At 33.6% G+C, this 19,986-nt stretch overlaps 2 protein-coding genes across 7 annotated transcripts in view; one reads left to right on the forward strand and one right to left on the reverse strand.

Moving 5' to 3' along the window:
- LOC120860235 (GTP:AMP phosphotransferase AK3, mitochondrial) overlaps window positions 1-3,094 on the forward strand; it is a 21,897-nt gene extending 18,803 nt beyond the window's left edge. For all 6 annotated transcript variants that reach the window (XM_040236025.1, XM_040236026.1, XM_040236027.1 and 3 more), the window contains exon 5: window positions 957-3,094. In XM_040236025.1, coding sequence (XP_040091959.1) covers window positions 957-1,077 — 121 coding nt within the window. In that variant the 3' untranslated portion in view covers window positions 1,078-3,094. The remainder of the gene's footprint in view (window positions 1-956) is intronic.
- A 1,449-nt stretch (window positions 3,095-4,543) lies between these two features.
- LOC120860232 (hsp90 co-chaperone Cdc37-like 1) overlaps window positions 4,544-19,986 on the reverse strand; it is a 21,094-nt gene continuing 5,651 nt past the window's right edge. The window contains exons 3-7 of the mRNA XM_040236020.1: window positions 18,108-18,201; window positions 15,405-15,520; window positions 14,929-15,051; window positions 11,071-11,235; window positions 4,544-7,573 (exon numbers count right to left, since the gene is read on the reverse strand). Coding sequence (XP_040091954.1) covers window positions 7,472-7,573; window positions 11,071-11,235; window positions 14,929-15,051; window positions 15,405-15,520; window positions 18,108-18,201 — 600 coding nt within the window. The 3' untranslated portion in view covers window positions 4,544-7,471. The remainder of the gene's footprint in view (window positions 7,574-11,070; window positions 11,236-14,928; window positions 15,052-15,404; window positions 15,521-18,107; window positions 18,202-19,986) is intronic.

The raw sequence follows: 19,986 nt of genomic DNA on the forward strand, positions 1-19,986 counted from the left end.
ATAGTTTTCCAAGTATAGGTTCTTTACCTGCTTGATTAGATTTATTCTTTTTTTTTTTAAATGCAGTTGTAAGTGGGATTGTTTTAATTTCTCTGATAGTGTGTTATTAGTGTATAAAAATGCAACAGATTTCTATAATTTTGTATCCTGCAGCTTTACTAAATTCATTTATTAGTTCTCATAGTTTTTTGGTGGGATCTTTAGGCTTTCCTATATACAGTATCATGTCATCTGCTGAAGTGACAGTTTTAGTTCTTCCTTTCCTATTTGGACTGCCCCCGCCCTGGACGCCCTCTTCTGATTGCTGTGGCTAGGAATTCCAAAACAAAAGTGGTGAGAGTAGACATCTTTGTCTTGTTTCTGATCTTAGAGGAAATGCCTTCAGCTTTTTACTATTATATTGGCTGTAGGTTTGTCATATATGACTTTTATTACACTGAGGTATGTTACCTCTATACCCACTTTGTTGAGAGTTTTACCAAAAATGGATGTCAAATTATGTCAAAAGCTATTCTGTCTCTGTTGAGATGATCATATGATCTTTATTCAATTTGTTAATGTGGTATGTCACATTGATTTGAATGTATTGAACCATCCTTAAGACCCTGATGCTGGGAAGGATTGGGGGCAGGAGGAGAAGGGGACGACAGATGATGAGATGGCTGGATGGCATCACCGACTCGATGGACGAGTTTGGGTGAACTCCAGGAGTTGGTGATGGACAGGGAGGCCTGGCGTGCTGCAATTCATGGGGTTGCAGAGTCGGACACGACTGAGCAACTGAACTGACTGACTGACTGGGACAAATGCCACTTGGTCATGGTGTATGATCCGTAACTGTTGAATTTGGTTTGTTAGTATTTTGCTAAGGAGTTTTGCATCTATATTCATTTGTGATACTGGCCTGTAATCTTTTTTTTATTATCAGACCTGTCTTGTTTGTTTTTTATCCTTAGGAAAAAGGGGGTGTTGGAAACATTCTCTGGAACAGAAACCAACAAGATCTGGCCACACGTATATGCTTTCCTACAAACAAAACTTCCACAAAGAAACCAGGAAACATCAGTTACTCCATGAGGAAAAGTGCATGTAACTAGGGAGATGAGCAGAAGCTCCTTGTCTTATGCATCTACAAGTTCCTTGTCCTAAGACTCTGGTCTGTATAAATTCTTTGAAAATTATGTTAGTTTCATTTCTGCTGATTTTATCCTGGAAATTAAGGATGTGCCAAAAGGGTCAGTTATGAAGATTCATCTTCTGAAATGTTTAGTGTGTTTTATCTAGTTACCTTCTAACTAGATAAAATTAGAATTTAATTAGCACAATTATAAAACATTATAAATGTCTAACTAGAATTTTGAAAATTGGTGAGTGTAATTGAAAGGGCAATTGGTAATCTAAGTTTTGTTCAGAAAGGAAGTGGTGGATAAAGTTTCCTTATTTTTCTGGAGAAGTAAAACAAAAAATTTCCGTATCACTTGTGGAAAGTATCTTATCAGAGGCTTTTGTGGATAGTGATGTGAAAAAAAAAAAAGAGACCTCTAGCACTGCGATACACACAAACTGTGGGACACTGTCTATGGAATTCCTGGCCCGGGGGGAAGCAACTAAATTTATAGATTAGTTGCAGGATGCAGATTCACTGCTGCCTTTTATTGACCTCAAACGGATTGCCAGATATTTCTCCAGCAAAATGGGTTTATTCGGAGTCAGCAGATAAGTGCAATTTGGAGTCTCAACCATGGTGAGCCAGATGCAAGTCCTCCCCACAGCATGGGAATGACAATACTTTTATAGAGGAGAAAACGAAGTTGGGAGGGCTGTGGTAAACAAGTCCATGGCTTTTCGTTGGCTGAGTTCTTGCCAGAAGTCTTCCCTTCTTCCTTTTGGGCTGTGTTATCTTCACAAGGCATGAGAGCTCCCTCTTGTGGTCCCCTGACTATGAGGTTTCTGGGGTTTTTTTACACTTTACACTAGCAACCTTTCGATAACCGTATATCCTGTATTTTGTTGTTTTTAAACACAACTTTCACTTTACTCCAGATTTTCAGTTTGCAATAAAAAATGTATCAATTAGTACATAGCAAAATGTATTTTCCTATCACTTATTTTCTTTTGAAAATCCTGTGTACTGAGGGATATGACTTGGTAGAAATTGACATCATAAATTCTTGTAAAAGCACCAAAGTTGAATTTTCAACAGAATATGTAATTAAACTGTCATGTTTTCAGAAGTTACTCAGGTTGAAAAATGTGCACTTTAGGACCTACTTGCCAGTTTCTTTTTTGATCCCAGTGTATGATCTGCCTTGATGAGTAGCAAATTGAAGGAAGGAAGGAAGGCAGGGAAAGAGCGAAGAAGGAAATGAGACTCATGGCATTAGGTTAAGTAAGAATACTTTGTCATTAGGAAATAGATCAGGTTTGCCTGGGGGAAACTCCCTTGACATAAATATCATAACTAGTAAACAGGTGTAGAAATTAAAAGGATTTACACAACATATTAAAAAGAACCAGGAAACTCATTTGGCTTAGAAGAGTTCTTTATTCCTAATCAAAGTTGACACCTGTTCATGTTCACTGCTATCCTTCCTTAATGGGGAAGAACTCTGCCAGTGAATATAATCTGCACAGTCATTTTAAAATGAAAATGATTTGATTCCTTAGAGGGGCAACAGGAGGCATGCTTATTATGTACAGTGGTAGCTTGGTAGGAAGAGTGGGGCAATATGAGAGGTGAAGGAGAAATCTGACAATATCTTCAATTCTCTTACTTGGTGCTAGATTAAATGAAACAAGTCATTGTATAAGCTGTTATTAACTGCCTTTGGAAATTTGGCCCATTTATTCCAGGCACTGAAAATACAAATGCTAGCAAGTGTTATCTTGTGGGGAAAAAAAAGCTGACTTTTCTCTGATTTTTAAAAGTTCAGTATTGATCTTTCAAAAATGTACTGAGGCTTTTAAAAAGGACTATGGTAAATATTCACATAACTGCCTTATTTCACTGTTAGTATGTACATTCTAAAAATGTTGGGTACTAATTATCCAGTTTATCAATGAACTAACATTAAATGAAAATTCAGATCTGTGGATATTACTTGGTCTTTGGTAACTCACAGGGCCCACTCAAACTCACCTTCCCTTTTGCCCTCACGTCTCATTGGCTTCTGAGTTAGTCTCTGCTTTCTAATAATTGTCTTAGAACACTTTTACATACATAGGTTGGTTTCATTTTACCCTTTATTTCCTGCTGCAGTATTGCAGCCATACTGGCCTTCTTGACACTGTCAGATTTGGGAATCAAGAAGAGGGCTAGAAGAACATGACTATGAAAATCAAGACCTGTCCTTCCTGTGACCATTTCCTCTCCACTCCCAAAACTAAAAAGTTTTGCATACCTCCATGACTTTGGGAAACACCTGTGCTATTACAAAAAGAACTTGTTTTCTGCTGTTACACCTATCATTATGATCTGTGTGCCACATGGAAGTGTGTCCAGAGCTGACTGCCATGGCCAGAAGCTGCTGTGCCTTAGTTAAAAGCTAGTAAGGCTTCAAACCATTACCCTGTTTTCTACAGCAACAGTTATTTTGGTACACCTTTCATAAGCAGAGTGTGTTGTGGGAAATGCAAATTGGCAGTTAGTACCATCCAGAGCGGAGAAGGCAATGGCATCCCACTCCAGTGTTCTTGCCTGGAGAATCCCAGGGACGGGGGAGCCTGGTGGGCTGACGTCTATGGGGTCGCACAGAGTCGGACACGACTGAAGTGACTTAGCAGCAGCAGCACCATCCAGAAATTTTATTAATTCCATTTATTTTTCTATTTATATTTATTGAAATAGTTTAGATTTCTAAATCCTGCCCAACAACTACTTCCCTCCAGTTATTTTCAGTGGCATTTGAGCAAAATATTTTGAACATTCATAGTTTGTGACGAAACTTACCTAACAAATCATAGTAATTAAAAACCTCATTATATTAAACTGCTATAATATTCAACAGCAATAAATTTTAAAACATGTTTGTATGTTGTCTTTTCATTAACAAAAGAAAAAAAGACACCGGTCAACTGCAAAAACACCCTTCCTATCTTTGCAATTCAAGATTCTGATTTTAGAAGTTAATAGTTTAAAATTTTTAAACACAAAATAATTTGTGTTTAATGCTTCTGGTAAAAGCCAATATACTTTGTTGAGTCCACATCCAGCGATAGCTTTTTTTTTTTTTTCCCCTTCAGCTCACTAATAACTACATTTAGCACTGAGTAAAAAGTTAAAATTGCTTTGCATGTGAAATTGCATGGTAGAATAATGTCACCAAAGTGTGAATCAGTGTGGTGATGTGTCATATTTTACCAAAGGACTCTATATAAAGTGTTTGAAGAGTAAGCAGCATGACAAATGTCATTTAAAGAAACAAGTCAAATATGTGGGAATTTAAAAAAAATCAATTTCATACTTAGAAAAGATGAAAACTTTAAGTCTTATTCTTCGAGGCTTATGACAATGGTTTCAATTTCGTCATTAGATTTTAAGCAATTCATAATCAACTTTTATTCATCACTGTACCTCTCCCCACCATCAGCTTACATAGTAAGCAAGCAAATACTTATTAGATGAGTCAGCTTCTCAGAAGACCTGTGAAATAGCACATACATGTCCATTACAGATGGGAAATGAATGTGCACTTTTAAAATGCATAGGATATAGAAGCAAAACTGAAATGAAAAGCCTGACCCTCAATTGAGATAAGTACATTTCTGTCCTGTATCAGTTTTAAGAACTGAAATACATGACCAACTTTGAGAACAGTAAACTGACATCTTTTTTATTTTTCTCTGAAAATATCCCAAGATTAACTTCAGAATCACTTTGCCTAAACTCACAATCAATGTTTTAATCTTGTAAAGCTAGTACTAAACTGTATTTATGTTTTTTGGGCACCATTTTAATTTACTTTTAAAAGGGTAATAGGAATGCCAGTCTGACAGAAGTCCCAATTTTCCTAGAGAGAAATTACAGGAGAATGTGAGCTCACTAGGCAAAATTTGAAAGAACCCATGGTATAACTGGATGAGAATATACTCCTCTCTCTCCTAGAGAATAATCTTTAAATCAGTGTTATATCTACCACCACTGATAAAACTGAACTAACAAGGAATGTAGTGATAGCTATTTAAAAAATATCTTTCATTAGAAGATTAATTTATCAAATGAAGAATCTCTGATAGACACTCTGATATCAAAGATACTTCATTTGTTTAGACTTTCCATGGTTTGTATAATTTGTTTAGAGAAAACTGTGCAAACTGAAAAATAAATTATTCTTTTGCTTGGTATACCCTTATTATTTAAGAAACAGAAAACATTTCTCCTAATAGGAATTCGTTCTGAGTAAAATAAAGAAAAATAAAAAGGATGTCAATTTATTGTTCTGAGTACTAAAGTACTGCTAAACTGTAAGTTGTAGTCTTTAGGTGCAAATTATGGCGTCAGTCAGTAGCTCCCCAAATAAATCCAATCACTTTCACATTGAAAACATACAACACTTTCCTAAGTAAAAGCATATACATAACCAAATTTTAAACAGTTCTTAAATAATTCGTATTTTAGAAAATAGAAACCAAAAATATCCTCCAGGAACAGTGTACTCAGTTTGTTGGTAATTTCTCTCCTTCCAATCTTCAGTTTTTATCATCTCTAAGGCAAAATGAAATTAAAAACAATTTAGAGCTTACAGGCAAATCTTGGGGAAAAGTGAGGTTGAGAAATAGAAAGTAATGGCTCAAGTTACTTTTCTATGAAGCTGGGAATTTTATTCCTATAGTCATTCTCCATTTGATAGGACAGAAAAAACAAGAGCTTGCTCCAAAATAGGGGGGAAAAAAAAGCAGAAGCAGAAACTTCTATAACTAGGTCACTGGTTAAAAAAATATATATATAGGCTGATGAATGCTACCACATAAATTAGTCAAACATTTTATTATAGAGTATGTATTAAAAGCACAAAAACAAGTTTTATTCTGAAAACCAGGAAGATTGTGATGTTACAGATGTATGATTCAATAATTCCAATCTGTTTCTATGAGTACTAAGTGCCTTATCACCTCAAGTTACTTTAAAACAAGGTGCACATGAAGTCACCATCACAGATCTGGTCACCACGTGGGTGGCTTCTCAAACTGAGACATGCAGCCCAAATCCCCTCTGTCATCTCTGCATGTTTACTTCTAGTCCCGGTGGGACTCAGCCACCAAAGACTACATCTGATACAAACCAAAGCTCATGTTGCTGTAAGTCAGGTTAGTCCTCAGATAATAAGGAAGGCATAATTAACACTGTCATCTCAATCCTAGTAAAACGAACCGTCAAATATCCTGGCATATTTAAGGTGAATTATATAGGTAAGTATTAAAGCTCAGAAGCATTCTGTGGTGACTGAGCTAAAGAGAGGAATGACAAATGTAGTAAAAGCCATCATTACCAATAAGGATCACCAAATTCTTAGAAATAAGTAGTTCGTGTCAAAAGATTTCTCTTGCCTTTTAAAAAAGTCTTTGGGCCACATCAGAGTAAAACAATAACTGTAACGTAAAAAATCAGATTATTTTTCCTATTTGTTCTTACAGGCCTTTAGTTCTTTTAAAACTCGCTCCCTGAGAGATCCCAGACTATGTCAAGAAATTAAGAGTGAACTTTAAGTTGGATCTTACTAAGAAAAAAAAAAAAGTTATGAGCTTTATCACTTTTTATATCACTATATAACCCTAATGCTAAAATGTCAATAGGGTAAAATCAACTTCTAAGGGAAATAAGTCTGAGAATACTTGGGGGTTAATTTAGTATCCATATAAAATTGATACTGTAGTTAAGGATTTAACTGATGGTGCTGAAGAAACAAATGTAATATTATTTTAAGGGGTAAGACTTTTAATTTGTATTACCCAGCTTATTTAGTAAAGCAGATTATCAACTACTGATTTATTGCTTTTAATATGATGAAACACCAGATTTGACAGCTAAATTAGCAATAGGATACATTTTAATCTTTAATCATTTTTGTAGAGTAGGACATGTACATATCCATATAAAAAGACTGTAGCAGATGCCTCCTAGAATCAACCAGTTCTTGTAAACATTGCATTTGTGCAGATTTTCATACTTTGATTCCAAAATTGAGAACAGTAAGATTAAAGGCAAATTTAGTAGCCAAAAAACCCAAACAAAGTCCGGTTTGACTTCTTGCAACATATGGTACCACTCCTCTCTTCAGGAAAAAAATAAAACAAAACAAAAAAACTAGCAGCACATAAAAAAAATTTTACAAAACGTTTCAGTACTCTGTTTTCCCTCCCATCAAAAACCGAACAAAAATAAAGTGCAGCACCCATAAAAGTGTCAAGAAAATAGCCAAGTTCTTCCTTTCTTGTAACAAAATAGTACTTGGCTTCAGCAGTCTTAACCAAATTATACAGTGTCCATCATTTTCGGTTCATCATCTTCTTTATGTACCACTGAGTTTAAACTGCAGAGAGCTGTATTGATAGAATACTGAAGATAATCTGGATTCTGAAAAGTATAGAGAGGAAAGAATGGGTGATCATCAGTTATGTGTCAGTACGTGCAACTGCACATTCAGCGTCACATTCTCTCTCTCTGTAGTGGAGCAGAATAGAAAACAGATGAACGCTGAAGTCAGACTTTGGTTGAAACCCGAGACGACAAAGAAGAAAATAATAGATTACTACCACTTAATCCAAAGAGATGTGGCAAAGACAGAATGATATATGTAAAAAAGAAATGTAATAGACACTACCTCTTCCCTCCATTTAAGAAAACTATAAAATTTTAACTAATCATATAAGGCTATATATATGTGATTATATGTATACAGCTGTTGACAATTTAAAACATAAATGGCTTTAAGCCAGCAAGGTGTTATGATGATTACTATCTAATTATAATAGTAAATATTAAAATTACAAAAACACTAGAATAAGGTAAAAAAACTCTATTTACTAAGTGAAAGTTATAGCTACCTTCAGAATCTATTTTGGTTTCTCAAAAGTTAAAACAAACTCAAGTGAGAAATCTTTTGAAAGAGACTTGTATTTAAAAAGTTGAAAACAAAAGAACAGTGTAATTTAAGTTTTATTTTTTTAAACAGAAGAACTCAAAATGTTCTAATTTTGTTCATTTCTTAAACTAGGAACAGAAAACCTTATTCAATAAATGCAAAAATAAAACCACTATTACTAAAGCACCATGAATAGAGACATAAGCCCTTAAGACCCAGGACTTTAAGGAAATTCTTCCAATAATTCAATTTTGTCTACTCAGTTGTTCTGAATATTGCCTAGCAATTTAGTTTTACCATGAATCACCTACTTTCATCTGTTTATTTAATATACATCAATGAGGAAAACAGTCCATACAGGGCATAGATATCAGATCTCTCCATCCCAAAGGGAGGAAGTGTTCTCAAAAAATTTTTTAATAAATATAATATTTTTTGATTCTTTTATTGTAGAAGTCAAAAAATGAACAAAAAGTTAGTTGTATTATTGTCAATAAGGTTTTTTATGAAGGGATTGGCACAAATAACTGACTGAAGTCTGGTACACTAAAGTAACCTTGGACCTAAGTTCTAACCCTGACTCTTCCACTTAGTATAATGCCATCCTCAGAGAAAATAATTCATCAAAAGTTAGTAACAGTAAAGCTAGTATATAGGATAAGCCTAAGGTAACTCTTACTTACATCTCTGTTCAGGGGGCCTTGGTTTAGTTCTCTCAAAATTAAGGATACTGGTATTTGGTCTATCTCATAAGATTGTTGTCAATTTAAAAAAGAGATTAAAAGCTGAACTGTTATCCAAATTTAAGTTTTATAAAAAATTATTAATAGATTGTTATATTATCCCATTCTCCAAAGAGACAGGCTGCTAAGACCTTTTCTGACCATCCAGGTCCAACAGAGCTTACAGTTACTCTCTATTAAGACTAGGTTCCAGTTTTTATGAGAATTTTGACTATAAGAAGTAGCTGAAGAGATTCTTTAAAATTCGTCTACTCAACTCCTTAAGAACTGAAGGTGGCAGTAATGGTGGTTTCATGTCCAACTCTTGTGACCCCATGGACAGTAGCCTGCCAGGCTCCTCTGTCCATGGGATTTCCTAGGCAAGAATACTGGAGCGGGTTGCCATTCCCTTCTCCAGGGGATCTTCCCAACCCAGGGATGGAACTTGATTCTTCTGAATTCCAGGTGGGTTCTTTATCGCTGAGCCACTAGTGAAGCCCTAAGAACTGAAGAGACTTAAAAAAACAAAAAGCACTCAATATACCTAACCTAATATACACTTAAATCCCACTGATTACCCCATATTCTCATCCAGTAACATTCTCAACACATTTATTGTCTCAGAGACCAGTTCTTCCCAAGAGCACACAACTGAGCATCTTGTCATAATTCTAGTATATGATTCAACAACAGTTTATGATGTAGGTGAATGAGCAGTGGAACAGGACAGAAATCCAGGATTAGAATAGCAGCTCCATCACTTACTGTATTGACTTCAAGCAAGCTACTTAACCTACAGGAGCTTCGCTTTATTAATCCATAAAATGAGTTTTTTTGAGAAGATTAAATGAGACACCACATACAAGTGTTTTGTAATCTATAAGTTGATATATAATAAAAATAAGTTATTTTAAGCTCTTCTTCCACATCTCCTCTCAGTTGAAAACTTGATCCCTTGGGTTGTTTTCCATCTTATCCTTCCCTCAAACAGGTGACTGTGTTTCTATGGCTCTAGCTGAAATCCTCTCTTTCCCCTCTTATGTTTAGAATCAGCAGCATCCTCAAAAGTCTCTTTTTTTCCTCTGCATTCATTATGTGACACCTTAGTTTTAGGAGGTTTATATGTTGGACTTGACAGTGACTTAGTCATAAAATTTCTTAAAGACCACGTTCCTGTTGGGCTACTTCTCACAGAACTGCAGAGATAATCATCACTTTATTAAAACAGCATTAAGAGGTAATCTGGGGACAAACTGAGGGAGAATGTTGCTTACATGTCTAAGGGGTAACATGACTAATTATTTAAAAATCAGATTTTCTTCTTCTTGAGAATTATATTTTTGGCTGAGTTAAATATGATCAATTACTTTCCTTAAATTGTCCCTTTGACCTACAAGTAACTGGACTAGTGAAATTATAGCTATAAAGTCAAGGCAATGAAAATCTCAATTCCTACAACTCTTTGAGAATTAAAAATAAATACAGGTCTCTCTTCATACTGTCCTCTGAGTGAAGTCTAGACTTCCCTTTCACTATGTAGGCAACAGGCTAAAATGCTAAAGCTGGTCTGAAAATGAGAGATGACTGGTTCAATTTAAATGCTACTAAAACCAAAATGGGCAGCAACTTCCTAGTGATAACTTAAAATTGTAATTCTAAGTAGAATCAGGCAAGTGGTCCAACTTCCTCTTTTTAACATAAATTCTTTCACGCTAGTGAGATAATTTTATGTTAATCTAATCGCAGACTTCTAAGATGCTTAAACAGTTGACCAATATTACCAGAAAGAACAGTTCAGTGTAAGTTACATTAATTTGTACTAAAATGTTTTATCTGGTAGGCAACACCAACATTTAAAAAGATAATACTAATAAACTCATGCAATAAATCACCTCAGTTGCTACTTGGGTATATGCTTGGAGCTAATCCATCTTCAATTCTTAACAGTATAGTTCTACTCAGGATGGGATGTTGGAGCCATCTTAAGAAGTTTATGACTTAGATGATCAATAGGTCACATGTGCCCTTAAGAATGCTTATAGATAGTCCTCATCTCTTCTATATTTAAAGGAGTAGAATTTGGTGTCTCTCTAAAATACCTAAGAGATGGATAAAACTTAATGCCAAAACATGGCATGAGGTGAAACTCAGAGTTATCTTTTGAGGCAAGAATATTTAAAATGACCACACATACAAGAAGAAAGAGAAGTCCAAAAGAACAAATATTATGTGAATATATTTATAAAATATTTACTTTTTCAACTTACCTGTGGTAAGGACTCTAATAAACCTATAGATCCAAGACCAGAATGGGGAACATGATTCTGAACTGTCATAGGCTGAAAATTTGGTGATTGAGAATAAAGTCTGACTCTTGACTTGAAAGCTTCAAGTTCATTTTTGAATGCTTCAAAATAACCTTCCTCCTCTGCCTTGAAAAAACAAACAAAAAGACTTATTTTCAAGATTTCCAGACCACACAGTAAACTTTAACAAAGCATATACCAGGCCTTAAGTGGAAGAAGTAAAGATGAGGTGAACAGTTTAATGTAGAAACCACCAAGATCTCTGTCAGATTTCTGAAAACTGCCTGTTTTATATGAATATTATAGATTGGTTTGTTTCATTTCCCTCTGCGTCAGCAAAATAAAACAAACTAATAAGAAACAACCCTTCTTTAGACATACACACAAATGTAATGAAAGAAAGTAGGCTTCCTCTGTATTTCTCTTGATTTATCTGTATTCCTGATAGGACCCAAAACAGTCCTCATTTAATCGCTCACATTCTTCTCTCCTCGTTCCACTGCCAAACAACAGCCAAGGGATATTCTTTAAACCTAATTCTCTGTCAGTTAATGCAGAAACACTTACTACCTGTTGTTAGTAATTCTCTGACCCTAAAATCCCTATTTGTTAAAAGCTAAAAACCAATTAAAGTCAACATTTAACTTTGGTATGCAAATATCTTACTGCTTTAGTTATGCAAGTACCTTCTTTTAAGATTATGGGGAAAAAAAAGTACAGTGAGTTATGTTGAGGGAGGGGAATTCTCTCCATAATGTATATAATATAAAGAAAATTCTTAATGCAAAATATCCTTTTGGCAGTAGCCTCCATTTATAAATATTTCCTTTGCAGATTAAAAAAAATGACACAGAGCACATCCTACACAATAGAACATAGGTTTTAAGTTCAAGTGGTGGAAAAGATTTTGTCAAAGTCTCATTCCTGAATTATCACTGGGTCCATTTGTCTGCAGTGTGATTTTTCTCTTTAATGTAGTTTAGGTTGTGTTACTGCATTAAAACCTATGGATTAGTTATTAGCATCAATATCTATACAAATAATACACACAATGTTCTGTGCTGCTATTCTGTATTTTTTTTTTAATGAATTTAGGAGTCATTTCTTTATAACACTTCACTTTATAGTCAATAAATGGTACTTAGGGAGACACATGCAATGTTAGCCTTCGTATCCAAAAGTAATCCTTCTGAAATGGTTCTGTAACAAACCATTAAAGGAATCAAGTAACACAACTGCTGACCTTACTGCATGCCTAAACCCTAGGTATTTAGCTCTAGGGAGACTTAATTGATTTTCGTTTTATTAAGCAACCTATGGGTCACTTGCTCAATTTCTCTATGCTAACTTCCTCATTTGTAAAAAAAAAAAAAAGTAATTATCCTTATAAAATGTTATGAATGTTTAATGAGTTAATCCATGTGAAGTGCTTAGAATACCTTTCACAAGCAAATAGTTCATGAAAGTTATTCCTTAATTAAAAAGAAATTAAGAACAAAATGTTAACATCTATGGCTTCAGAGTTGTTCAATTTTGTCAAACTATTATAAATGTCAAAAAATACGTATTATATGACTATGTTCCATCATGCTATTAAACACTAGTTCATACATATCCTTTAATGTAAGATGAAGAAGAAACTTTTTTTTTAATTGCCTGTGTGTCAAAATTTAAAACAGTCATCAGAACCCTAAAATACCAACTCAGTCATTTACTCATTAAAACTACTGTTTTGGGAAATTTTCCTATTTTAACAGTAGAAGTGGAAGGTACAACTTCTGCCACACTAAAACATTTTTATCATTTAAAAATACAATGTTTTACTCTATTTATAAAAGGAAATATGTTCATTGTAGTATATGAAAAAGAAAATGGAAACCATTTGTAATTCTACCACTCAAGTCTAATCAAAATTAAACTTCTGGTACATTTTCTAACTTCTAATTGTGTATGCTCAAATGTATCAAATATGCAAAAAATCACATAAAATATATATGTACAACTTAGAGGGCAAAAATTCTACTACGTACCCACAAAAATTAGGAAACAGATCAATACTAATATTTTAGAGATCAGTTTCAATAATGAACATTTCATCTCTCTCTGAGGTTACAACTGTGACTTGTCAATCACTCCTTCGTCTCTTCAATTTTACTGCTTATTTATGTATCCCTCAACAATATATTTACTTAGTTCTGCTTGTTAAAATATAAAATACTTTAAAAATAATAGCAGATATTTCATTCTGAGACTTGTTTTTTTCAGTTTCTTGTTTTTTAATCCATGCCAATGCTGATTAGTATATTACTAAATGAATATACCACAATTTATTCATTCTACTGTTAACAGGTACTAGGGGTGTTCCCAGACTTCTTGCTACTATGAACACTTCTATGAAGCACATACACAGGTGTTTTTCTAGGCCATCAATTCTCAAACTTTATGGTCTCAGGACTGCTTCATGCTCCTGAAAATTGTTGAGGAACCTAAAGAGCTCCTGTTTATGTGGGCTGTATCTATCAATAATTACATGTTAGAAATTAAACTTAGGAATTAAATATTAACTGAAATATAATAACAAACTCATTACATGTTAACATTTTAAACATATAACATATATATATGTATCTTTAAACTATATTTCCAAAACAATTTAGTGAGAAGTCTGGGCTTAAAAGAAGATAGCTGTACTCATACATCTGCTTCTGTATCAATCCAAGCTGCACACTCACACAAGAAGGAGAGTGAAAATGACAAATAACATCTTAGTATTATTACAATTTTGACTCAGGGCCTCTGGAAAGGGTCTTGAAGACCCTTGAGTATCCTTGGACCACATGTTGAGAAATTTTTTTTGAGGGTATATATCTAGGACAATTTCTGGCTGTTGGCACTTGCCTTGTTCAATTTTACAAGAAAATCTTCCAAAGTGGTTACACCAATTTACACTCCTATAGTGGAGAAGGCAATGGCACCCCACTCCAGTACTCTTGCCTGGAAAATCCTGTGGATGGAGGAGCCTGGTAGGCTGCAGTCCAAGGGGTCGCTAAGAGTCGGGCACAACTGAGTGACTTCACTTTCACTTTGCACTTTCAGGCATTGGAGAAGGAAATGGCAACCCACTCCAGTGTTCTTGCCTGGAGAATCCCAGGGACAGGGGAGCCTGGTGGGCTGCCGTCTATGGGGTCGCACAGAGTCGGACACGACTGAGGTGACTTAGCAGCAGCAGCAGCAGCAGGCAGTTAATATGAATTACTATTGCTCTACTTCTTGTACAACTTTTAAATCATTACTAATTTAGTGAGTGTGAAATGTTGATCTTTCTAAACATATTTATTTTTCTTTAATATAGCTGACATCTTCCTATATATATATATATATATATATATATATATATGTGTTGTGTCTTTTCACTTTATAGCAAAGCATTTTCTCAGATTAAAAATACTTCATATAATTTTCATATAATCTTGAAAACTGCATAATATTCTATGGACGACAGGTTTTTTATTTTCTCAAACCATTCCTCTAATTTTCCTGAATATATACATTCATGTAAATGGGTCTCAAGTTCATATAATGCTATATAGTACAGCTTCTTAAAATCTAGATTAGCATAAAAACAGCAATATAATTTTTCTTTTCATTATAAAATCTACAGAATCTAGCCTGTGGCATCCTGGTTGGATGGCCTCCTTTGATGTGTATGGACAAAAAGAGGTTTCAGCTAAACCCTAACGTTCCCATTTAATAATACCAAACAGCAATTATCCTTCAATAAAAATATAAAGAAAATAATAATACCAAATAGCTACTTACTTTGGCTTTCTGGAAAAATAAGCGAAAACATCCTCTTGGATCCACATTACAGTTTTTGGCCATTTCCATAATAAACTGCATTACAACTGCTTGATGTGCTATTTGTTCCATCAGAGCCCCTTTCTGAAAATAAACAGATTAAAATTACAAGAAATATACTTAATGTTGTGATTACTATTTGGATTTTTAAAACATGAGTTTTTAATAGGTTAAAAAAGAAAAAGGTTTACAGTATATGGGAACAAGAGAGATGAGGAGACAGGAAGGCAGGGAAAGCACATTGGAAAAAAGTTTCCCTATGCTAACTGAAATAACTAAAGAAAGATGCCAACAGTAAGCTCAAGCAGATCTTGAAAACAAAACAAAATTGGAATTCCATTTAATGACCTTCCTGCTTACATTTAAAGTAATGGGAAAAACAAAAAGCAAATCAGCATTCCACTAAGGTTCTCAGAAATTCAAGTTTCACATGATACCTGTTCAGCTTCTAGATGAAAACACCATAAAATAAGATATTTAGCAGTTTCTTCACATACAAGGTACGGATGGTCAGACAAAAATCTCTGACTATCATCCCATCGACTTAACATACCTGTAAAATAAGAATTAAGCCATGAATGTCAAATACTTTCCTCCTGTAAGCAAAGAAATGGCATTTTAAAATGATTCTCTTTAAAGACAGCTCGTATTACCATAGAAATTTTATGGTAAAAGAGTAAATGAAGATAGATAATAAGGCAATACCAGCATATTGGAGATAGCTTTTAAAATTCATAGCAAATTTTATTTCAAATAATTTGTCAGGAAAGTACAGTGATTGGTTTAAAGCTATAAAAGCCCTGTATCTAGGGAAAGCCCAAAGTCCCAGGCAAATAGACATGGCTGGTCGGTCATTCTAGGCTAAAGTTAAGTACAGATCATTTCAGGAGATTCAGTATTATTTATTCATAGAATACAAATTTTTCTATTGGAAAGATGGAAAAGAAAGCAAAACCTTTCTTTTCAAACCTTTACTTTTCAAAAGTAAACTATACTGACCCAACAAAGACTTAATAAAAGATTCAGAAAAATTATATTTCCTCTTATTTACTAAAATATGTCTGATATAGTAAAATACTGCATGGGAAACCAATCCAGTCAGTGTTATAATAGTAAATATAGTTTAACCATTTTAGTCATGTTAACCATTTAATTATGATCAGTGTTTAGACACAGAAAATAAACTCTTATTAAAGTTGGTTAAGTATATTTGGAAATGCTGCCATTTTGCTTCAAAATACCAAACTAATCCAAATGCTACTAAAGGTGTACTGTCATCTTTACCCAAATTAGTAAGAAATTTGGTCAAAAAGTTGATACCACCCAAGTAATCACAGAATCAGCAAAGTGCTGAGCTTTATTTAGACTCATCCAACCAAGAAAGTTATCTGAGAATCATCATGGAAATTCTACAAAGCCACCTCAATAGTTCAGCAATAAATCCTTTCTCTAGACACAAAATGAACTTCTGTATGTTAAAGTTCCACATCAGAACATGAGTAAAAACAAAACTGAGGACAAATGTCTTACTGAGAAATACACAGTAACACAAGGAAATCAATTAAAAATAAATGATTTTTTCCTCATTTAAAAAATTGGAAAATAGCATTTTAGCATTTTCTCATAAAGAGTTTTACAAGCTTTATAGTTATTTCCCCAACACTTTGGATACAGTGACTAGGTCATTTTAAATTCTGAGAAACATAATGATTATTTAAGTGACTTTAAACTTCTTCTCAAACTACAGTTAAAGAATTTAAGTAATAACTTCTAGGGGTCAGATCTAAAGAAAGTATAATCCTTATTTCTTATACCTGATGCCATAAAATAAATCCTATACAGCAATTTTGCCTTAGCTTTGTTACACTTCTGAAGAGGGAATATTTTCAACTCCATCAACTATTCAGAGAGACCACTGCTTCTCCTGTTTACTTCTCCATGGCAGCACTGTAACTTACTCAGGCACAAAATTCCTATCCATTTTGGTCTCTTTCGAAGGAGAGAGAATATATGAAAGGGTTAGTGACACTTGTAAGGGCCATGAAAAAGGGTGTCACTAAATGTTAGAGGTTTTAAACTACCTATTTAATGGAGACAAAATCAACTCCTGAAGATGATCATAGTTTTTCTATTTGTTTCTATAATAAATAATGCTGGAATGATATGTGCAAAAATAAACTTTACTTACTTCTTCAGAAACTATTCTTGAATTAAACAGAATACAAGCTTATTTCATTTTTTTAAATAAAAAGTATGAGAAAAATTAATATATGAATAAACTACAAAAAAGAAAAACAAAAACTAAAGTAGTATTCATTATACCTGCATAAGGATGAATGACATTCTAAATACTTTGGGAGAAAAACACCAATAGAAAAAAAGTCTCAAAATATCACTTAAAAAGCTTATTAACATATATTTACTAAATTGACACATTATACTCCCCAGTAGCATTTTCACTCCAGCAGTATTGTCACTGCTTATAACTCTTAGGACATATCACACTACTTCCCAACTCTGGCTTCGTACATGCTGTGGCTGCTGCCTTGCCTCCCTTTATCTACAGGAAAGCGCCTATATGGTCCCCAATATCTAACTCAGATGTTCCCTCCTCTGGGAAGCCTTCACATAAATCAATCCCCATCCTATCATTTTTCTCCAATAGAGGAAACCATTTTTCAGTATATGTATTTCTCTTACTTATTATAGACTGTATTCTATTACTTGTTATTTATCTGAATAACAGTTGAAGGATCTGCATGAATTGTACAGCATCATGTCTAAAATCTGAAAAATGCTAATCTTACAACAGTAAGATAATAAGGTACCAAGAAAGCAAAGGAAAAAGACAAAAGCAGGGACTAGTTGGGATATGCAAAGATTCTAGGTAGTAAAAACAAAAATGACAACCAGGTCTTAGAGGGCAGCATTATATAAACAGGTTGAATTTTTGCTTTTTTTCACAATTCAGTTTACTCTGTCACTCTATTTTTTTATGTATAGCTCTAAACCAAGCCATAGAACTGTGCCAGAAGTAGCTATACAACTGGAGTTTGTCTCTATTTTATAAATTCACTATCTGTACATATATTTATGGTACCAAACATTACAAAAGAAGGAAACTCAAGTAGTAGACTTACCAAAATGTCTAATTTTCTGCTCATGTTTCTGCATAAATGATTTTGATTTATCTTCATCTTCTGTTTCTTTTCTTTTATCTTGATTAATAAAACTCTAAGAAAAAAGTTTTGAAGTTAAAATTGAATATATTTTAAAATCTAATATAGTCTAATTGGATCTTCTTTCTCAGATATTGAATGCCCAGCAATCCTCCTTATAGACATTATAAAAAGGTAATACAATAAAATGATATCGTATCATTAAATTCATCTATAAAACTCTATTTTAGAAATCACAGAGAAAAACAAATGAATTAACTTTATTATAAAACCAAATATGCCTATCAAAGGCAGGTATAGAAAGATCCTTTACATGCATAATTCATTTTTGCATTATTCATTTCCATTAAATATTTGCAACTCTAGTCTATAATCTTTGGAGTTCTTGCTAGAAACAAACTCAGAAATTCAAAGATTATAGAGTATATTCACTACAAAATTTTTGATAAGACATAAAACTAAAATAGACCTTTGTTATAAACTGTTCTTAGGAGAGGTAAACAGTTTGATTCTGAAATCACGTATAAATTTCTATTAAGGAAGTGCTTATTTTCAGTTAAAGTCATAAAACAGACCAAGATGAAGTGTTTATTTGGCCACAAAAATTGGCAAAAAGTTTCTCAGAACATTATGTGATCACATTTAAACCTTGAGATTATCACTGCCAAAAATGGAAATCGAAAACTAGCTCTCTGCCAGTTTATAGTCAGGAAACACACAAGTTTATATATTTCAAAATAAAAGCATTTTTTTTCTTTGTATATCCTGCCATCTAGACCAGCACTGTCCAACAGAAATACTATCCAAGTTACAACTGTAAAGTTTTCTATCAGCCACATTAAAAAAAGAAACAGATGAAATAATGTGTCTATTTAACCCAACATATCCAACATATTATTATTTCAACACGTAAGCAATATAAAAATTATTAATGAAATATTTTACTTTTTTGGTACTAAGCCATCGGAATCTGGTGTGTATTTTACACTTACAGCACATCTCAGTTTGGACTAGCTACATTTCGAGCGTTCAACAGCACATATGGCTAGCAGCTATCAAGTTGTCAGACAGCGCAGATCTAGACCTGTCCTCTCAAATCTCAAGCTCCCCAACAAAATGAATGCATGATTTTCAGCAAATGACTGGAACATAAAGATAGTCCTAATTAATTCTGGTACAAATGTGGGCTACATTAGAATCTAACTTAAGAAGAAAAAAAAATTAAAAGCAGAGACAAAATATTTTCTTTAAAAAAAAATATTTTCTTTGTGTTAAGAGACAATAACTGTATAAACAAAAGAACAGTTTTGACCATTCCATTATAAAAAGATCATTTTAAATAGTTTTGGGGTATAAATGCAAAACATAAATAAAGTAACACTTAAGGCACATCCCTTAGAACAATATACACAGAGATAGTGAACCATTCTGTTAAATAATGATTCTATTGAGGGGAAAGAAAAATATATAATTTGGTACAAGCACAGAAAGTCTAGAAAGATATGACTCATTGTTAACAGAGGTTATCTATGGAAAATGGGAAATGAAGGAAGCCTTTCAACTCTATTTTACAGGCCTATGTTTTGTTTTTTTACAAGAAGCATGTTATACTCTTATAATTTACCTTCATTACAGAGTAAAGTACTGATAAGGCTAGTAGTACAGGACATTTACCTATGTGTATTACTTATTGCTGCAGCAGGACTAGAGCTAGTTCAGAGGAAAGAAATTAAAGATGCCTGGAGAAGAAGAGGCTTTTAGAGTGGATGCCAGAGCAGAAACAAGTAGTGTTACACACTACATCTAGAGAATAATGAAGGTTAAAGATAAAATGGACTTC

Source organism: Oryx dammah, unplaced genomic scaffold, assembly GCF_014754425.2.
Source record: "Oryx dammah isolate SB20612 unplaced genomic scaffold, SCBI_Odam_1.1 HiC_scaffold_11050, whole genome shotgun sequence".
Classification (NCBI taxonomy): domain Eukaryota; kingdom Metazoa; phylum Chordata; class Mammalia; order Artiodactyla; family Bovidae; genus Oryx; species Oryx dammah.